This window comes from Sander lucioperca, chromosome 8 (genome assembly GCF_008315115.2).
Source record: "Sander lucioperca isolate FBNREF2018 chromosome 8, SLUC_FBN_1.2, whole genome shotgun sequence".
NCBI lineage: Eukaryota > Metazoa > Chordata > Actinopteri > Perciformes > Percidae > Sander > Sander lucioperca.
Genome location: NC_050180.1, coordinates 18,811,034 through 18,829,676, shown reverse-complemented (window position 1 = coordinate 18,829,676; position 18,643 = coordinate 18,811,034). Strand labels below are relative to the sequence as shown.

At 42.2% G+C, this 18,643-nt stretch overlaps 1 protein-coding gene across 7 annotated transcripts in view; it reads left to right on the top strand.

Annotated features, from left to right (window-relative positions):
- The window catches only part of myo16 (myosin XVI), a 136,539-nt gene that overhangs the window by 46,128 nt on the left and 71,768 nt on the right, over nt 1–18,643 (top strand). For all 7 annotated transcript variants that reach the window (XR_004104241.2, XM_031295252.2, XM_031295242.2 and 4 more), the window contains exons 3-5: nt 5,187–5,257; nt 7,073–7,216; nt 18,302–18,410. Coding sequence is in view for 6 of the 7 variants with exons in the window: in XM_031295252.2 (XP_031151112.1) it covers nt 5,187–5,257; nt 7,073–7,216; nt 18,302–18,410 (324 nt within the window). In the remaining variant the exon portion in view is untranslated. The remainder of the gene's footprint in view (nt 1–5,186; nt 5,258–7,072; nt 7,217–18,301; nt 18,411–18,643) is intronic.

The window sequence follows — 18,643 nt, the reverse complement described above, 5'->3', positions numbered from 1 at the left end:
GGTCCTGATGGCATCATCGGCCTGTGACCTTCAGCACTCACTGGATCGGTTTGCAGCCGAGTGTGAAGCGGCTGGGATGAGGATCAGCACCTCTAAATCGGAAGCCATGGTTCTCAGCAGGAAACCGATGGAGTGCCTTCTCCAGATAGGGAATGAGTCCTTACCCCAAGTGAAGGAGTTCAAGTACCTTGGAGTCTTGTTCGCGAGTGAGGGGACAATGGAGCGGGAGATTGGTCGGAGAATCGGCGCTGCGGGTGCGGTATTACATTCAATTTATCGCACCATTGTGACGAAAAGAGAGCTGAGTCAGAAGGCAAAGCTCTCGGTCTACCGGTCAGTTTTCATTCCTACCCTCACCTATGGTCATGAAGGCTGGGTCATGCCCGAAAGAACGAGATCCAGGGTACAAGCGGCCGAAATGGGTTTCCTCAGGAGGGTGGCTGGTGTCTCCCTTAGAGATAGGGTGAAAAGCTCAGTCATCCGTGAGGAGCTCGGAGTAGAGTCGCTGCTCCTTTGCGTCGAAAGGAGCCAGTTGAGGTGGTTCGGGCATCTGGTAAGGATGCCCCCTGGGCGCCTCCCTAGGGAGGTGTTCCAGGCACATCCAGCTGGGAGGAGGCCTCGGGGAGGACTAGGTGGAGGGATTATATCTCCAACCTGGCCTGGGAACGCCTCGGGATCCCCCAGTCGGAGCTGGTTAATGTGGCTCGGGAAAGGGAAGTTTGGGGTCCCCTGCTGGAGCTGCTACCCCCGCGACCCGAGACCGGATAAGCGGACGAAGATGGATGGATGGATATATATATGACTCCTACATCTCTAAAGCCATTCCCACTCCTTATTGTACCTTCTGTCAACCTGAACAAACAGGAACTTTCCTGCATATGGTCTGGGAGTGTGAACAGGTGCATGAGTTCTGGCATAAAACAGCAGCAATATTATCTGATGTGATAGGATGTCCAATTCCTACTGACCCAATTGTTTTGTTACTTAATGACGACTCTAAACAAAGCCAAATCATCAACTATAGACCTATGGAAAAGCGCAGCAGCACAAATATCAGACCTAATGACCACAGCCCCACAAGCACTAGAGGAGAGTGATTAGGAAAGGTGTGATTTCTGTTTTAATGACGTTTTTCCACTACATGGTACCTGCTCGACTCAGCTCGACTCTACTTACCTTTTTTGGTTTTCCATTAATTTATGTCATTGTGGAACTTATTCTGTATGTCTGAATGATATAAATGGTGCTAATAAAAAATTGATCACAAAAAAAGAAGTACTGAAAACTACTAAATCACCTTTTGTATTTCTGTCCGTCCGTCCCATTCTTGTGAACATATCATCTCAGGAACCCCTGGAAGAAATTTCTTTGTTAAAATTTGGCACAAACGTCGCATGGACTAAGTGATTTTGGAGGTCAAACGTCAAGGTCACTGTGACCTCACGTCTGTCCCATTCTCGTGAATGCGATATTTCATTAATGCCTTGAGGTGAATTCCTACACTATTTTTGACATATTTCACATTAGCTTGGACACTGAATTGCTGACACTAATCTTGAAACTGTGGTAATGGTATAGATCTTCTGTGCTGCCGGGCTGAAGATGCGTGTGAAGCATCCACGTTTGGCCAGAAAATACACTTAATACCGTTTATTAAATTCCTTCAATGTCTTCACTATATATATTATTTGAGTCTGTACAGACATGGATATAAACTGCCACTTGATTGGTTGGCATACATCCGCAAGGCAGTAATTCTAGTTTTACATGGTTTGAGCTGCAGTTTGGCTGCAGTTCCTGATGCATGTCGATCAATCTACACATTATTTAGGTTTCTCTCTCTCATCCTCTCCTCGCTCTCTCTCTTCCACTCTGCTACCAGTTCCTAGCCGGTTGCCATAGAAACTACACATACTGTCTTGAACAGATGTTTTACAATTTTCCACAAAATGACAGCCGACTTTGCTTTGCGCCCACACTCCATTCCCCTGTCCGCAGCATTCTGATAGAGGGATAACACACACACACACACACACACACACACACACACACACACACACACACACACACACACACACACACACACACACACACACACACACACACACACACACTCTCCCCCAAGACCAAAGCTTGAGATCAGCATATTGTATAATCAAACACCAACTGACATAAAGATTTAACATATTAGCTTCAGTTGAATTTTGGAGTGTATTTTTGATGGATTTTGTCTTCCATCTCTTCCACCTTAGGAAGGGATCTCTTGATGGCCAGTATGACCAGAGGAAATTATTATATATTATATATATATTCATATGGACTACTGAATATTATTTTAAGATACACATGAACAAATATGTGATTGAACCAATCCATTTAAGTTACACTAATCTTAAATGAAAGATTGAAATGTTTACCTAATATAGCTGGCAACCTCTCTACTAATGCAAAAGGCAAATAGACTTGTGCTTCACACACAGACAGCGGTTGGTTTTGATGAATCTGCCAATGATACAACAGTACTATTGATTCCCAATGGCCATATCTCCAGACAAACACTTAACTTTTTTCCCTCTAACTGCCTGATGGTCAATATGTGGTTCTTGACCTTCGACCTCTCTTTAGACACATTCAATAATGTGCCATAAAACTCAGGTAGGTTCTTCTATCAAAGACTAACACTAACATTATAGTTATATTCATCATTGTATACATATTTTTGTTAAGAAGCATGTGATCATGTGCTTAAAAATCGCTCCTCCGCATTCACTAATGAGCAGCCCTGTGATATACTGTATGATAGAAAGGAACAAGAGCATTATCTATTCCCTGGTGACGACTTTAGTGCTAGATGAATCTTAATTGGTGGTTTACAGCCTGAGCCCCTACAGTATGTTGAGGAGACGGGAGATAATTGTGCTGATTGACTGAAAGGTTGGCCAGTTTGTTTTCAACAACCATTTAAAGGCCATTAAGCACTGAAGGCCATTAGAAGAGTGGAGAGATGTCTATGCATAGTATGTGTTTGGCCTGTTTGGTATGTGTGCATGTGCTTCTCAAATGATTAGTGAACTAACTGATTAGTCAACAGACAGATAATTAACTGATGACAGTATTGATAATTGATAAATGTTTAAGTAATTAATACATTCAATATAGTAATTCAGTAATTATATAAAAATACCAAACATTTGCTCATTACAGCTTCTTGCTTTCCCATATTAAATACTTTTTAGTATTTGTCTGTTTCTTAAACGGTCAGACTAAATAAGTAGGGTTGCAATTCACAATTATTTACATTATAGATTCATGTTGAATCTATAATGACAATTAATTGTTTAATTTACAAAATGTCGAAAAATAGTGAAACCCTTCCATCACAGGTTCCAAGAGTGCAAGATGATGCTGTAAAATTGCTTGTTTTGTGTCGACAAACCCATTACATTGACTTTCATATAAAAAGAGAGAAAAGCATGCCCTCACATTTAACCCTTGTGTTGTCCTTCGGGTTACCGGGACCCGGAGGACAACATAAGGGTTAACTATATGTTTATTTGACGTTTTGTATTGGCCCGAAGCTCAACGCCAGACCAATACAAAATGTCAAATAAACTGGACGGGTTCCGGTGACCCGGAGGACAACGCAAGGAAAAACTTAAACCAGCAAATATTTGGAATTTTGTCCCCTAAATTAACAAATAATTGAAATAAAAAATGTGTTGATTTATTATCTTTCGATCACCTAGGGTGTACTCACACTTGGCCCAGTTAAACACTATTAAATGGGAATTGTAGTTGGCAAGTCCTGCAATGTAATGACGTAAGCGCCCTCTGGCCCTGATTCTTTTATTGCAGTGTGATCATACTGTTTAACCAACACCTTCCTAGGACAGTTTCAACAAAACTGATTTCTTGCAGATGTGTTGTATAAGACTTCATTAGTTCTAGGTGTATCTAGGTGTATTATGCTCATGCTAGCAGCAATTACTAAACATCTGTAGGATCAGACAGAAGCAGAGTTTGGTAAATATGGTAAACAGCTGTAGTTTGTTAATAAAGGTTAACGAGTCATAGAGAGATACATGTTCAGTAATTATTGAGACTGTCAAAGAGTGAGTTCATTTAAATATATGCTTTTGAGGTCATATTATGGTTTTGTTGTATTGCATTGCATACTATTGAAAATGTGCTCCAGTTATTTAAATACCCTATATACAGTACATTTAACAACAAATAAATGATCTATTACTACTAATTAATTAATACAAATGAATGCTAATTAATTAGTAGTGGTAGTATGTTCAGATAAGCACAGGATTAATAACCAGCATCAACTGTTTTGGAAACATGCTTGCTGTATTCGTGTTTGGCTGAGTGGTTTGATGAGGTTATTTAAGCATGTCTTTCAACATAATGACCTTTTTAAGTGAAATGAACTCATGGGGGTCATCAACAGGGTGCAATTTTCACCACTGAATAACCATGGTTACTGTCCTCAGAGCCATTTGTGTTGCTTAAAGACTCCAGTGTTTGTGTGTGTATTTAGTGTTTGTGTGTGGTGGGGTTGCGTGACAGTCGTGGCTGTTTTGCTGGTAGAAGGTCTTCCGGTCTTCCAGGGTTCAGTCATTATCCATCTAGTGCTATCAGTGTCAGTGAAATCACAAATGTCCAAACCACAGCACTCCACCTCCCTCTCTTTTCGCCCTCTCTTGTTTGTCCATCCTGCTCTATTTATCTGTCACACACTCCAGTACACACAGACTTCAAAATTGTACATTTTGAATGAATAATATATTAGTGGTATAGTAAAATCCCTGCGACCTTGTTTGGCTTACGACTGTCTGCTCATTTGTTTATGGCTGACTGCGTGAACTTGTTTTTTAGTAGATCTGTGTCAGTGTGTGAGTGGGTTGTGTGGCTCACTGGCACTTACGTGAATGTGTGTAACCCAGAGGCTTTATGACCTGCTGCAGGAACAAGGAGCTACCAAACACACGCAGCCTAAACACTGATCCACGTTGACGTGGCAACGATAGTCAAAGGACACTGGACACATTGGTTTTGATTGTGTGTGTGTGTGTGTGTGTGTGTGTGTGTGTGTGTGTGTGTGCGCTCACTACATGCCCTAAGCGATCCTGTCTTCACACACAGCAGGTGTTAACATATGGATGTGTGTTGTTTTGCAGTGTTGCGCCTCCTGAAGGAGGGAGCAGACCCCAACACTCTCATTTCTTCTGGGGGATCCATGCTACACCTGGTAAGGCGCGCAGACGCGTGCAGGTTTTTGACAATTATAAGAGACATTCAACTGACTTACATTTATTCCCTGGAGTTGCCCCCAAATTTAACCATAACTGATACATTCCTAAACCTTACCTAAATCTAAGCCTAATTGTAACCTTAACCAACAAAAATCAATCTTGACCTTAAATGAAACGATTGTTTTGTGTGAATGGCTTTTGTCCCCACAGCATGCATAATACAAGTACAGACTCTCACACACACATACTACGCAAAGGTGGAAAATGTAATAAAAGTAGAAACACTTTAACATTAGTTTTACCACAAATTGTACTTAAGGAGAGTACTTAATAGGGGTGCACGATGCAGAAAATGTCACGATTCAATTCAATATTGATTTTCAGGCTCAAGATTTGTTTTAAAATCGATTTTCGATTCAAAACGATTCACAGTATGTAAATGTAGTTACTTTTCCCATGTGATTGCAGTAGACATTTATTTATTTTTTATTAAAAAATATGAATCGATTTTTGGAATTCTATGAATCGATTTTGAATCGGTAGAGCTTGAATCGTGATTCGAATGTGAATCGGTTTTTTTGCACACCCCTAGTACTTAATGCTCTAAAATCTAAATTATGGTGCAGCTACATTCAACTTCAATGTGTGCGATGCTTTTATCCACCTCCTATTAAGATTTGGTAATAACGATAAAATCTTCTAACAAGGTAAATGTAGTTTGTATTGAGATATCAATAAATATTGTGATATAGTAAATTAAATACCTGATAAATCAAAGATCTTCAAACAAATTACACATTTATTTGTATTACACACAACACATTATTATTGTCCCCTGGTTTCATCACATCGAACATTTTTGTTCTTTTGAATAAGGGATTATACAATCTGTACTCATGTTTTCAATACCCGATTACAGTTTTGCTTTTTCAACTGTCTATGCATGCAGATGTGTCCATGTATATCCACATGTGCAGTATGCTTTTTGTTTTCATTGTCAAAAATGTTGACACATGTTGACGACACTCCCAACTAGACACTGGTATCTACACTAGAGATGTTCCGATACTGCCTAAAACGCTGGTATTGGTATCGGGAAGTACTGGAGTTTATGCACTGATCCGATACCACGTAATAAAGCCCTAAAGAAAATCTACGTTAAAATAGTTTATTTATGTTCTTTTTCCATTATAACTGACTGTCAAACTGCATAATAAAAGAAAGTTCTGTGGCGTTCATTGTTTGTGTTTGTTCATGTTTCACAAAGAGTTTAACTTGAGCCAGACTGACAACAAAGATATAAATAATATCACATCCATACAGGGATAGTAGTATACACTTGTTAAAACATAATAAAATATATGACACACTGGTATCGGATCGGTACTCGGTATCGGCAAGTTCAGGTATCAGAATCGGTATCGGGAAGCAAAAAATGGTATTGGGCCATCTCTAATCTACACTACCCCTATACATTTGGCTATACATTCTGAATCTTTCTCTCTCCAGTTGATCAAAAGTGCAGAAAATTAAACTGGAAAATATCAATTTATTAAGAAAATGTTGCAGCAGAAACTCAGAGGTGTTGTCCTCTAATATGATGGAGTCCCAGTAACTGTTCTCCATGCCTTTTTATCCTTTAGCATTTTACCCCTGTGGCAATACAAGAATGTAATTGTTACCACATTTTCCACATATAATTATTATACACTCAACCACTCATGTGTACTGTTTATAGTAAACAGTGCTTCAGGAAATGTACATTTCTGAAAACCAATAAAAAGGAAATCTCCTGTGTTTGCATTCTGCAGTGTGCTCGCCATGACAATCTGTTTGCAGCAGAACTTCTGATTGAACGAGGCCTGAATGTTAACCTGCAGGACGAAGACCTTTGGACAGCTCTGCATGTAGCGTGTGTGTGTGACCATGCAGACGTGGTGCTGCTGCTGCTGCTGGTAAGAAACACACTGAGCAAACATGAACATGCGGTATATTGGGGGGAATGACCCAAATTCTCACACACATATGCATGGGCACACATTTTGTAATTTAGTGATTTTCTTGTTGATCCTTGCAATTCTAAGCTACAAATTAGATTAGTGTTTTGGGACCCATTCTATACTAGCTCCATGTTTTGAATCTGCTTTGAACCAGTGGCTGTATACATATTAGTCATCCAGAATTTTTTTGTCCAAGTGAAGCATCCCTTTATTGATGAGGGGTTTTGGATTACTGAGGGTCTGAAACACAAATTTCTATTCTCTCCCAGACCCAGCTGAATCACAGAAAATGAGAATATTTAGAATATGGGCATTAGCATGATATCAAAGAGAGAGCCCACTCTATGGAGGATGTTTCCAGCTCTTGTTGGGTCTGTCTTGACAAGAGCTGTGGTTGTACTGATTAGGTCCATAACCAGAGCAGGGCCAGCTGCAGGGGGAGGGCATGCACAGCTAGCCCATTCACTCAGCCGGCTGGGTCTGTTCTGCTGGTGTTGATTAGACCCAGGGAGGGTTAACTGCAGTCTGGAGCTCCATAGAATCCAGTACAGCCTGGTTCTGCTGATTGGGTCCTGAGTGATTGCTGACTGTCTGTCTGCGGGGCAGGAAAGAGATGTTCCTGAGAGGAATGGATATGTTTGAAGAGCTGCCAGGCAAGGGGTGTGCAGAGTGGATCTGTCAGCCTGTATCGACTGCATGACTGTTGGTTCATGTGTATGTTGAGTGTTTGCATATTTGCATGCGTTTAATTTCCCTGGAAGCAAAGATTCCCACTCGCTGCCTAGTTTATTGAGCAGGGTGTGATATAGACACGCCAAATTCATTTTGGAAGAGAGCAGGGAGTAAATAAAGAGAGAAGAAGACAATTTCCAAGAAAAAAAAAAAAAAAACAGATTCAACACTTTGAAAAGTTTAAACATTTTCCAGCTTACTCTATCAACACCAGCACATGTCTTCAGCTCTCACATCTTGAGTGTCTTGATAGTAAGTGCTTATTTATTTGACTGCATATACTTACACAAACTGCATGCGTGTGCCTTTGTGCATGCACGTGTGATTTTGACAGTTTGTGGTTGTGCCGTCTTCGGTATTGCTCTATACACTGACAGCCAGCTAAACTCTCTCCTAACATCAAGACTCTGAAGACAGTCGTTCCCACGTCCACAGGTTTATTGACGTTGCAAGGAAAGTGTGAAACTGTAACATACAAAAACAGACTAATCAATTCTATGCTAGCTTTTAACATACAATATGGCCTATGTTCAGAATGTAATTTCATTAATTCAGATATTTCCTTTCTACCGTTACACAATATAATTCATAACTATTAAACTGATAGTGATTATGCTGTACAAAGACATTTTTGACATGTAAACAATATTACGTTCATTCATACGAGTGTAGCCCGTTTACTTCCTAACTACCGCTCACGCGACATAGCGGTTACCAGCTGAGAGTCTTAAAGTGACAGTAACGTAAATAGAGAACTCATTAAGACTTGAGGCAAATTAACTTCTAACTTTTAACAGCTTATTTATAACAAAACACTCCCCACCTGACGTGAATACACGTCACCCAACAATCTAAGCACAGTCCATTTACTTAAACATCTGGAGGTAGGAGAAGCACTATTTCAGTGACTGGCCTAAGAAAGAGAACAGTCCCTCCTGGTTTAATAACCTTCACCTCAACCTGTCGCACTTTCCCATCTTTGCTAGGGAAAGTCTGAGTTATCAGTCCAAGAGGCCATTCATTTCTTGGTACTTGGCTGTTCCTGAGGAGAACAACACATCCTGGATGGATGTTTGGATGGGTGGCCTGCCACTTTTTGCGGGCCTGCAGTGTTGGGAGGAATTGCTTCCTCCAGCGGTCCCAAAAGGTGTTGGACAGGTGTTGGACCTGTCGCCACTGGGACTTGTAGAGGTCCGTAACTCCAAACTCGCCAGCAGGAGCAGGAACAATGTTCACCTTTTGTGTAAGAAGAGCAGCTGGTGTGAGTATGAACAAGTCATCAGGGTCTGTGGTTACAGGAACAAGAGGCCTGGCGTTGATGATTGCTGCCACTTCTGCCACGAAAGTCACCAGCACTTTGTGTGTAAGTTTGTTTTTCAGCTGTAGAAACATTGAGTCCAGAATTCTCCTGGCAAGTCCGATCATTCTTTCCCAAGCGCCACCACAGTGGGATGCATGTGGAGTATTAAAGATCCAAGTGCAGCCTTGGTCTGACAGGTAAGTCTTCACAGCAGTGCTCTCGATGTTTGAAGGTATCTTTAAGTCTTTACAGGAGCCGACGAAGTTCGTGCCACGGTCTGAACGGATGTGTTTGACCGGCCCGCGCACAGCAAGGAAACGCCGTAGCGCGTTGATGAAGCTGGATGTGTCGAGGGATTCTATGACTTCGATGTGCACGGCTCTTATGCTCATGCACGTAAAGATCACCGCCCACCGTTTACTTTGTGCAAATCCACCTCTGGTCCTACGTGAGGAGACATGCCAAGGGCCAAACACGTCTAGACCGACATTTGTGAATGGAGGGTCTGTTGACAGACGATCAGGTGGCAGACTAGCCATTTTCTGGATGCTGAGTGGAGCTCTGAGCCTCCTGCAGGTTACACATTGGTGGATAATGCTGCTCACTCTTTTCTTCCCACCAACGATTCAGAAACCAGCTGAACGGACAGACCCTTCTGTAAAGTGACGGCCTTGGTGGTGGATCTGCTCGTGGTGGTGTCTGATGAGCAAAACTGCAATGTGATGCTGGCCAGGGATAATCAAAGGAGTCTTTTCACTCTGATCAAGGCTTGAGTGGTGAAGACGACCTCCGACTCTTAGAAGGCCATGAGTGTCAATGAAGGGATCCAGATTTTTCAAAGGACTGATTTTTGGTATCCTCTTTTGTTTTTGGATACATTTGATATCTTGGCCATAGACTTCCTGTTGTACAGCTTGGATGATTATGGCTGAAGCTTGACTGGATTCTTCAACAGAAAGTTCTCCTTTGCAGTAATGCCAGCTCTTACAGGCGCCATTTTCTCTCTGGGTTGTCTTACAATGACGAGCTATGTGGACAAGGCGAGTCAGTGCACAACACAGGGACTTCCAAGTCGAAAACTTGGCAAAGCGTCGAGAACCAAGCTGCTTGTGTGAGGCTATAGTGCTGAAGGTGGACACTTCAGGCCGGATGTCTGGATCTGAGCTTGGATCAATGAGGTTGTAAGCGCCTTCAGAGGTGCTGAGCTCTGGTCTGGGCAGGAGCTTGGGTCCACTCAGCCAGTTGGTATTTTTTAGGTGGGCAGCAGGGACAGAGCGTGTTGCATGATCTGCAGGGTTCTGATCTGTTGGTACATAGCGCCACTGGTCTGGACGAGATGATCTTCGGATGCGTAACACTTGGTTGCTGACATAAACATAAAAGCGCCTGGTCTCGTTGCAGATATAGCCCAGGACCACTTTGCTGTCTGAGTAGTAGGTTACGGCATCGAGCTGAAGATCTAGTTCTGCTGAGATCAGGTCTGCTAACTCGACAGCAAGCACTGCTGCGCAGAGTTCCAGTCTTGGCACTGTGTGCTCAGGGCGAGGTGCCAGCTTGGCTTTCCCCATTACAAATCCAACCTGGTTGTTCCCACCAGCGTCTGTGACTTTTAAGTAGGACACAGCAGCGATGGCTTTCACTGATGCGTCGCAAAAGACACACAATTCTCTTCTGCTGGCTGCTGACGGTGAAGCTGCTGTGTAGCGTCTGGGGATGGAAAGCTCAGACAGCTCGGACAAGGAGGCTCTCCATGAAGTCCAGGCAGCCTCCATTTCTTGAGGCAATGGAGCGTCCCAGTCACCATTCTCAGCAGTAAGCTCTCGCAGGATAGCCTTGCCTTGGATTGTGACTGGCGCAACAAATCCAAGCGGGTCATAGAGGCTATTGATCATTGACAAGACACCACGCCGGGTGTAAGGCTTCATCTCATTGAAGACATTGAAGAGGAAACAGTCTGTGTGGAGGTTCCAATTAAGTCCGAGGCTGCGTTGCATTGGTGGCATGTCTGCATCAAGATCCAGGCCTTTGAGGTCGCTTGCATGATCGCTGGATGGAAATGCGTCCATGATCTCTTTGTTATTTGCTGCGATCTTGTACAGTCTCAGATTCGACCTTGAGAGAACATCCTTTGTCTTTTTTAACATATCTATAGCAGCTTCAGCTGTAGGCAGGGACTTCAGGCCGTCATCTACATAGAAGTCGCGCATCACAAAGTGCCTTACGTCTGGGTCGATGTGGAACTCGCTGACTTGGACAGACTGGTGCAGGCCATGAATAGCCACTGCAGGTGATGGGCTGTTACCGAAGACATGGACCCTCATGCGGTAATCTACAACTGCTTTGGAGAGGTTGTTGTCTTGGAACCACAGAAAGCGTAGAAAGTTCCTGTCTTCTTCTCTTACCAGGAAACAGTAGAACATCTGTTCTATGTCTGCTGTAAAGGCGATGGCTTCTCTTCTGAAGCGGATCAGAACTCCAAGTAGTGTGTTGTTCAGGTCAGGTCCAGTTAACAGCACATCACTGAGAGACACGTCGTTGTATTGGGCACTGGAATCAAACACCACACGGATTTTCTTTGGTTTCTTTGGATGATACACTCCGAATGTCGGTAGGTACCATCGTTCTTCTTCCTCACTGAGAGGAGGGGCTAACTCAGCATGGCCATTCTTAAACATTTTGTCCATGAAGCTGATAAAGTGCTCTCTCATTTCAGGCTTCTTGTCAAAGTTACGCTTGAGAGACATTAAACGCTTCAGCGCTTGAGGCCTGTTGTCAGGGAGACGCTGGCGTGGAATCTTGAAAAGTAACGGTGCCACCCAACTGTTGCTTGAGTCTTTTCGTAGCCCTTCATCCATTATCTTCATGAATGTGGCATCTTGAATGGAAGGAGCCATCTGGTCGTCGTCCTTGGTCCGCCTGAACACAGTGCATCCCAGGTGGTCGGCTTCACATGTAGGTTGATCAACAGGATATGTGGGACTGGTGACCTGGATGTTGCTGAACTTCTCTTTAACATGGAACACATTAGGGCATGGCTCAAAGAGAGTGGGGCGTTTCAGCTCTGTGGTGTTTGTGTGGAAGGCGTTGATTGTCAGAGGTTTGTGGACGTTACCTAGACACACGTTACCAACAATGACCCACCCCAGGTCCAACTTCTGTGCGTAGGGCAGGTTGTGAGTGCCGTTTGACTTTATGCACTCTGATAATGTCCCGTCCTAAGAGAAGCATAATGGGGACTTGTGGGTCAATGTCTGGGATGAGGTGTGCCACTGACCGTAGATGAGCATGATGAAGAGCCACTTCAGGTGTTGGAATTTCGTCTCTGTTATTTGGGATGTCGTTACATTCTATGAGACTGGGTAGCGACATGCAAACAGTTCCATCCAGAGATTCCACTTCATAGCCACTGGCTCTTCTTGCTGATGATTCCTTTACTCCAGCGCATGTTCTTAGTGTGTAAGGAGCGCTTGGACTTTGGTCACTGAACACTTCAAAGAACTGTGAATGAGCCAGTGACCTATTGCTGTGACTTATAGTTGCCTAGCAACCATGCAACGTTAGTCACAGCACCAACGCCAGCGATCACGTACATTTCTAATATAAACTTAACACAAAATAACACTGACATCAAACTAATGATCTATGAACCTATGTAATTATTTAAAAACAGTGAATGAATACATACCAACGATGCTACTCTAGGCATAAATGTAGGCGAATGTAACTGTAGTTGGCTTGCTACACTTACAACCATAAATCACTGAACCGTTTGTTTGTAGCGTTCGTTTACTTCCTAACTACCGCTCATGCGACATAGCGGTTACCAGCTGAGAGTCTTAAAGTGACAGTAACGTAAATAGAGAACTCATTAAGACTTGAGGCAAATTAACTTCTAACTTTTAACAGCTTATTTATAACAAAACAGTGGTTGTGAGGAGACTAGCCAAGTAAGATAGGAGACTTGAAATGTATTAATTTCCAACATAATGCACATTTGCATGAAATGTTTTTTTTTTCTTTAAGTTAGGATAAGCACTTTGAGTTTTTTTTCCTGGTACAATCAGCAGAAAAGACCAATGCTCTCCCTGTCGAGGGGTAAAAATAACTTCAGTCAAGCCATATTTCCGATAGAGATACAATTTCCTTCTCTTGTATCCATTCATTTTGACACACATCTCCTCCACCACAGACCCTTACAGTGTCCAGTCATTCTGCTGTGTTCTCTAGCTGCAGCCTTATCAGAGCTGTAAGTAAGAGATCTTCCCTTCAAATATAACGGGCATTTTAATGAGTAGTGGAACAATGGTCTCGCCAGAGGAGCTTGACTGGCAGTTTTATCTTTGATTGGCACAGGAAGGAATAGTGCTGTTAATATATACTAATCTATTGTGTCCTACTCCTTCATCTCTTCCTGTATTTCCCCTCCCCTCGTCCTCTGCTTCTCTGTCCTTGATTTGCTGTCTCTAGTTCCTTCATTGAAAAGCAGAGAGGTTTTTGCTGACAGAGATGTTACCAAGCTTGTCTTGTGGGGAAAGGGGGGGGGGTTGATGAGAAGCCTGGGTACATTGTCGCTCTGTGTCCGGATTGGCAGTGATGCTAATTCTCTTATCTCCTGCCTCCAAACAGCAGGAGAGCAGTAAGCCATTTCTAAACTGCCTCATTCCAAACCCATCTCCAAATACTACCCTAAAGCTATTCCCAGCTCCAGCTCTGGTTAATGTTGGTCATTGAGACCCTAGCATGATTAACTGGCAGTTCAAAAGTACAGTGCGTTGTCTCTTAGCAAGTGTAAACATGTCAGGTATTTATTTTTAGTCTTCATGAATGATTCCACAAAAATAGTACAGTGTTAGTGTGATATTTAATTGTGAAAACAGTCTAATTATCAAACAACTAGATCAACCTCTTTACCTTTTCATATAAATTTCAACTTAGTCCAGTGTAGTTAGTCTTGGCTCACACACACACATGCATCAGGATGCCTCAACAGAGGCTCTTGATTTCCATGTGTTACATCTTTGCTGGGCTTCTATTCATAACCACAGAGTGGCTTAATTATGTCTAAGTTTCTCCTTGAGATGTTGGAAATATGGACTCTTGAAGAACATAAAAATGAGTCTGCTGTCTGAATATGTTTACCACCAATGCACTTCAACTTGTTTTTTTTTTTTTTATTAAAAATTGATCTTTTCTCCTTTTCTTCTCTGTCATGTCATAGTTCTCTCGCTTTCAGACGCTAAACTTGCGCCAGGGAAGATGTAGCAATGCAATAATTTCATCCCTGGGAGACAGGTTCCGTTCCAAAATGTTATTTCTCATCTTGCAGTTCAAACCCAGTGGGGTTACAGTTGTAGATGTGAAACACTTTCCATGCTTGTAAATGATGAATTTAAAATTTCTGAACTTTGAGTCCTTTGAAGTCAAACGATTAAAAGCAAGCTGCAAGCCCCAGGCTGCACTGAACTCCACTTCACACCAGTTGAATTTTCTGTTGAAAATGTAGCCCTCTCTCCTCTAGACATGACAGTGGTTCATCAAGCAATTGTTGCACATTCCTATGGTCTATAATGGCATGTATAATTGCTTTAATTGAAGTCCCAATGTCACGGGGGAAAATAGCGAGGCTTGGACCCAAATGCAGAATACAGAATTTATTACCAAAACTACAACAAAAAGTAATACCAAAAAGCAAGCAGGCCAGAAAGAAAGACCACAGAAGCACGACACGAACAGGCACGACAAAACACGACACCACAATCCAAGACAGCGCAGAACAGAAACAGAACAATGATCCGACAAGACACCAAGGAAACACAGAGACTAAATCCAAGAGGTAACGAGGAAACAAGAGACAGGTGACACAAGGGCTAGGAACAGGTGTAACACATCAGGGCAGGGCAGACATTTACAAAGGCGGGAAAACACAAGACAGAAAGTAATACGAGACATAACTAGGAAGAAAACAGATTCTACAAAATAAAACAGGAAACACTACAACAGACACTCACAATCGTGACACCCAAACCTTCAAAGTAAAAGAAAATGAATAGAAGATGTTTCAGTATTTTCATAATTTCTAGTAAAAAAGAGAAAACTATTTGTTGATTTTGATCCACATAGGACTACATATTTTATGTTGTTGTGAAGGATTGCCCTCAGCTTTAGTGTGATTAAGTTGCAATATAGTATGTTGTCTTATCCTTGTATTAGTAGCTGCATTATGGTCATTGCGAAAGAACAACAAGAAGTGCTTTATGGTGATTTAGAAAAAGTGAGATGATTGTTGTTTTTCCCACAGACTTTTGTTTACAACATATCACAACACTGCTGCATGGGTATTACAGATAAGCAGATGTGTGCAATCAGTTGAGAATGATAAGGCCATTGCTCAGTTGTTTCTTCTAATTCTTATTTGGTACATTTTTGTCACAGCTCCTTGATAATGAAGTCTGATGTTCCATGACACTGGATTACATTTTTTAGGAAAAGTACTACTAGTACAAGTACTACTACTTATTTTGAACCTTCATACACATTCAATTTTAGATGGGAGAGTTAAATCTATCTCTAAAAAAACAGTATAGATTTATAGAAATACAAAATGGGAACTCTTTGCTTTGGATGATTTTGTGATAGTGTCACTGCCACCTGCACTGCCCCACGGAAAGCTTTCAGCACATATCTGCTAGTTGTTATTGATTATGTGGCAGTCACTGCATATTACAACTGCCATTATGAACCACAGGCAGCATATAACAGATTTCCAACTCCGGGACGTCCAAGATGGATTCATCATATTGTGGCGAGGAGCGCGTCGGGGTCAGAAGTCAACTTGTCAACCCCTCGCAGCCTGCGTGGCTGCATACCAGCGCAGACTTGTTTATATCTGTCAGCACTTATCATTTGAGCTCAGACATGTGATTAATGTCTCTGGTTCAATGGCTCGCACATCATGCTTCCTTCACCATAATCTGTGTCTGCTGGTCTTGGACTTGGACTTTGTATGCCACCAAAAGGAACTTCAGATAAATTATTTCTGTAGTGACCCTTTTTGTTATTGTTGTCAAATTGTGTACAACAAGGCTCAGGAGGGCAAGTATAGCATTTTTACAGTTAGCACATTTTTCACGATACAAGTATTTATGTTGTTTATTGGCTTGCGATTGTTTTAAAGGACCAATTAATACGTCCTGGTGTAAAATGTGACTGTTTTCATGTTTTCATTTGTACAGAACAATTCTCAAAAACACCTCATACATTTCAAGGTTTGTCCAGCTGTGTTTTGTACAGCTGTGAGGGAAGGCGGTCAATGGTCAGAGTGGCCTCCTGACAGACAGAGCAAGATATATCTGTCTGTCAGCAGATTCCTTCATCCAGCCAGCTGCCAGACCCCTATTGGCTTTTACTGGACCATGAAAATGAATTGTCTGGGTTAGCACACCCCTTAACTACCCACTATGCAGCACACACACTCACAATAACACAAACTCACATGTTAACAGAGGCACCCTGATTAGGGCTGTCATGTTTATGAGGACGTTGATTACCGTTTGGGGGCGAAGCACAAATCTAAGGAATATAGATGGAGCAGTCCAAATTTCACATTATAAGCTAAGCGAGGGATGGGGGACGTGTGTATGTGTATGTGTGTTTTTCAGGGTAGAGGTGGGTAGAGGGGGCATAATAATATCCACTCTCTCTGACTCACTCATCTCATCTCTTGCATTTCAAGCTGTGCTAGACGTTGCGGTAAGGTTTCTTGTTTTCTCATGAATAGTCACGAAGCAGCAGCTGATTTTTTTTTTTAATGTTAATTAATTCTCTTTGTTAACCCCTAACTAACCCTCATAACTGAGCTAAAACAGCTCCCTCTAGAACACACACATATGGATGCACAATGAAACTGCAAAGCTCACCACAATATTATTTTCTGATAACTGGAATTGACAGCCTGGTGCTGCCTTTATCGCACTGTAATTGCTCTGCGTTTCTTAAAAGAAATATCTGCAAAACATCTGTCAGAACTGTCTGATTTATAAATCAATTAAGAATTGCAAGTTTGCACTGAGGGTTTCAGGCTCCTTGTGGTTTTCAGAGCACTAAGGTTAACAGCTCTTGTGTTGTTCTGTCAGCTCCCTCCTTGCATTTTCAGCCCTTACCCTCCCTTTTTTCCCTTTTCCCTTCCCCTTTCCTCTAAGTCTGCCTAAGGACTAGGTCATAAATCTCTTTGCCGCACTGCAACTTGGTCGTTAGAATTCTATTAGCTGTAAATATTCAATAAGCATCCTCACTTAGAGTCCCCTGTGTCTGTTATCAGACCTGGTCCAGCTTCGATCGTTACACCAGCTTGTCTTTTATGGTTAACTCAAACAACAGGAAGCGATTTATGGCTGGATGCTGACAATTGCCACTTGAAAGGATGTATGTTACTTTTAGTACCCAACCCCGAAGAGGGGATGATAAAAATAAAAAAGGACAGAAGGAAGTCCACATCAGTATAGATTGCATGGCTTATACACATTTCTGCTCTACTGGTAAAGCATTACAGTGTTTTTACAAATGAGTGCAGTAGACTTTCTCCAAAGAGAAACAATCAATCATAACCATATTGTGACGACTGTGCTGTCGTCAGAGAGTAACCGTCATTGAAGGAGCCTGAGGGAATGCATCCCATGTTATCTCATGCTATAACAGAGGACTGCTCTGGCAGGGTCCTTGTTGAGCAAACACACATTAATCTTGTCAGACACGCTCACCCCCAATGAACCCAGGTAACGATAACCTACTTCCTCGCTCTTTACTGCCCCCACCCCCCCATGCAGTTATTTAATGAGTTCTTTAATTCACTGTATTGTCTGTTAATGCCTCCATGGTTCTTCTCAGGTATATGCCTCTGGGAAGCCAAGATAATTGTGCTCACTTTATCATCGATTCAAGTCTGATGAATTACCCCGGCTAAAACTCAGTTTGTTTGTGTCTTCTCTCTTCCTCTCCCCTGCGTGTGGAAGGCCGGGGTGAATGTTTTGCTGCAGGACGTCAACGGAAACATTCCTCTGGACTACGCCTCTGAGGGAACTGAGACCAGCTACATCCTCCGAAAACACCTGGAGGAAAATGGTAAATCTCTGTGCTCCTCTCATTTGTTTTGCATTGCACTGTGAGAGTAAGACAGAGAGGTAACATTAACATTTCACAGTTTCATTCATCATGAGCTTCGTCAACAGTTTGATTCAATGAAATACGGTGGCTTATTTCCAGGTATTACTGCCCTTTCAGAAAGGAAATAAATTAAGCATAGTGAGAAAAAGTAAATATGTCATTTTCTTTATTCAGGATTTAAAGGTGTAATG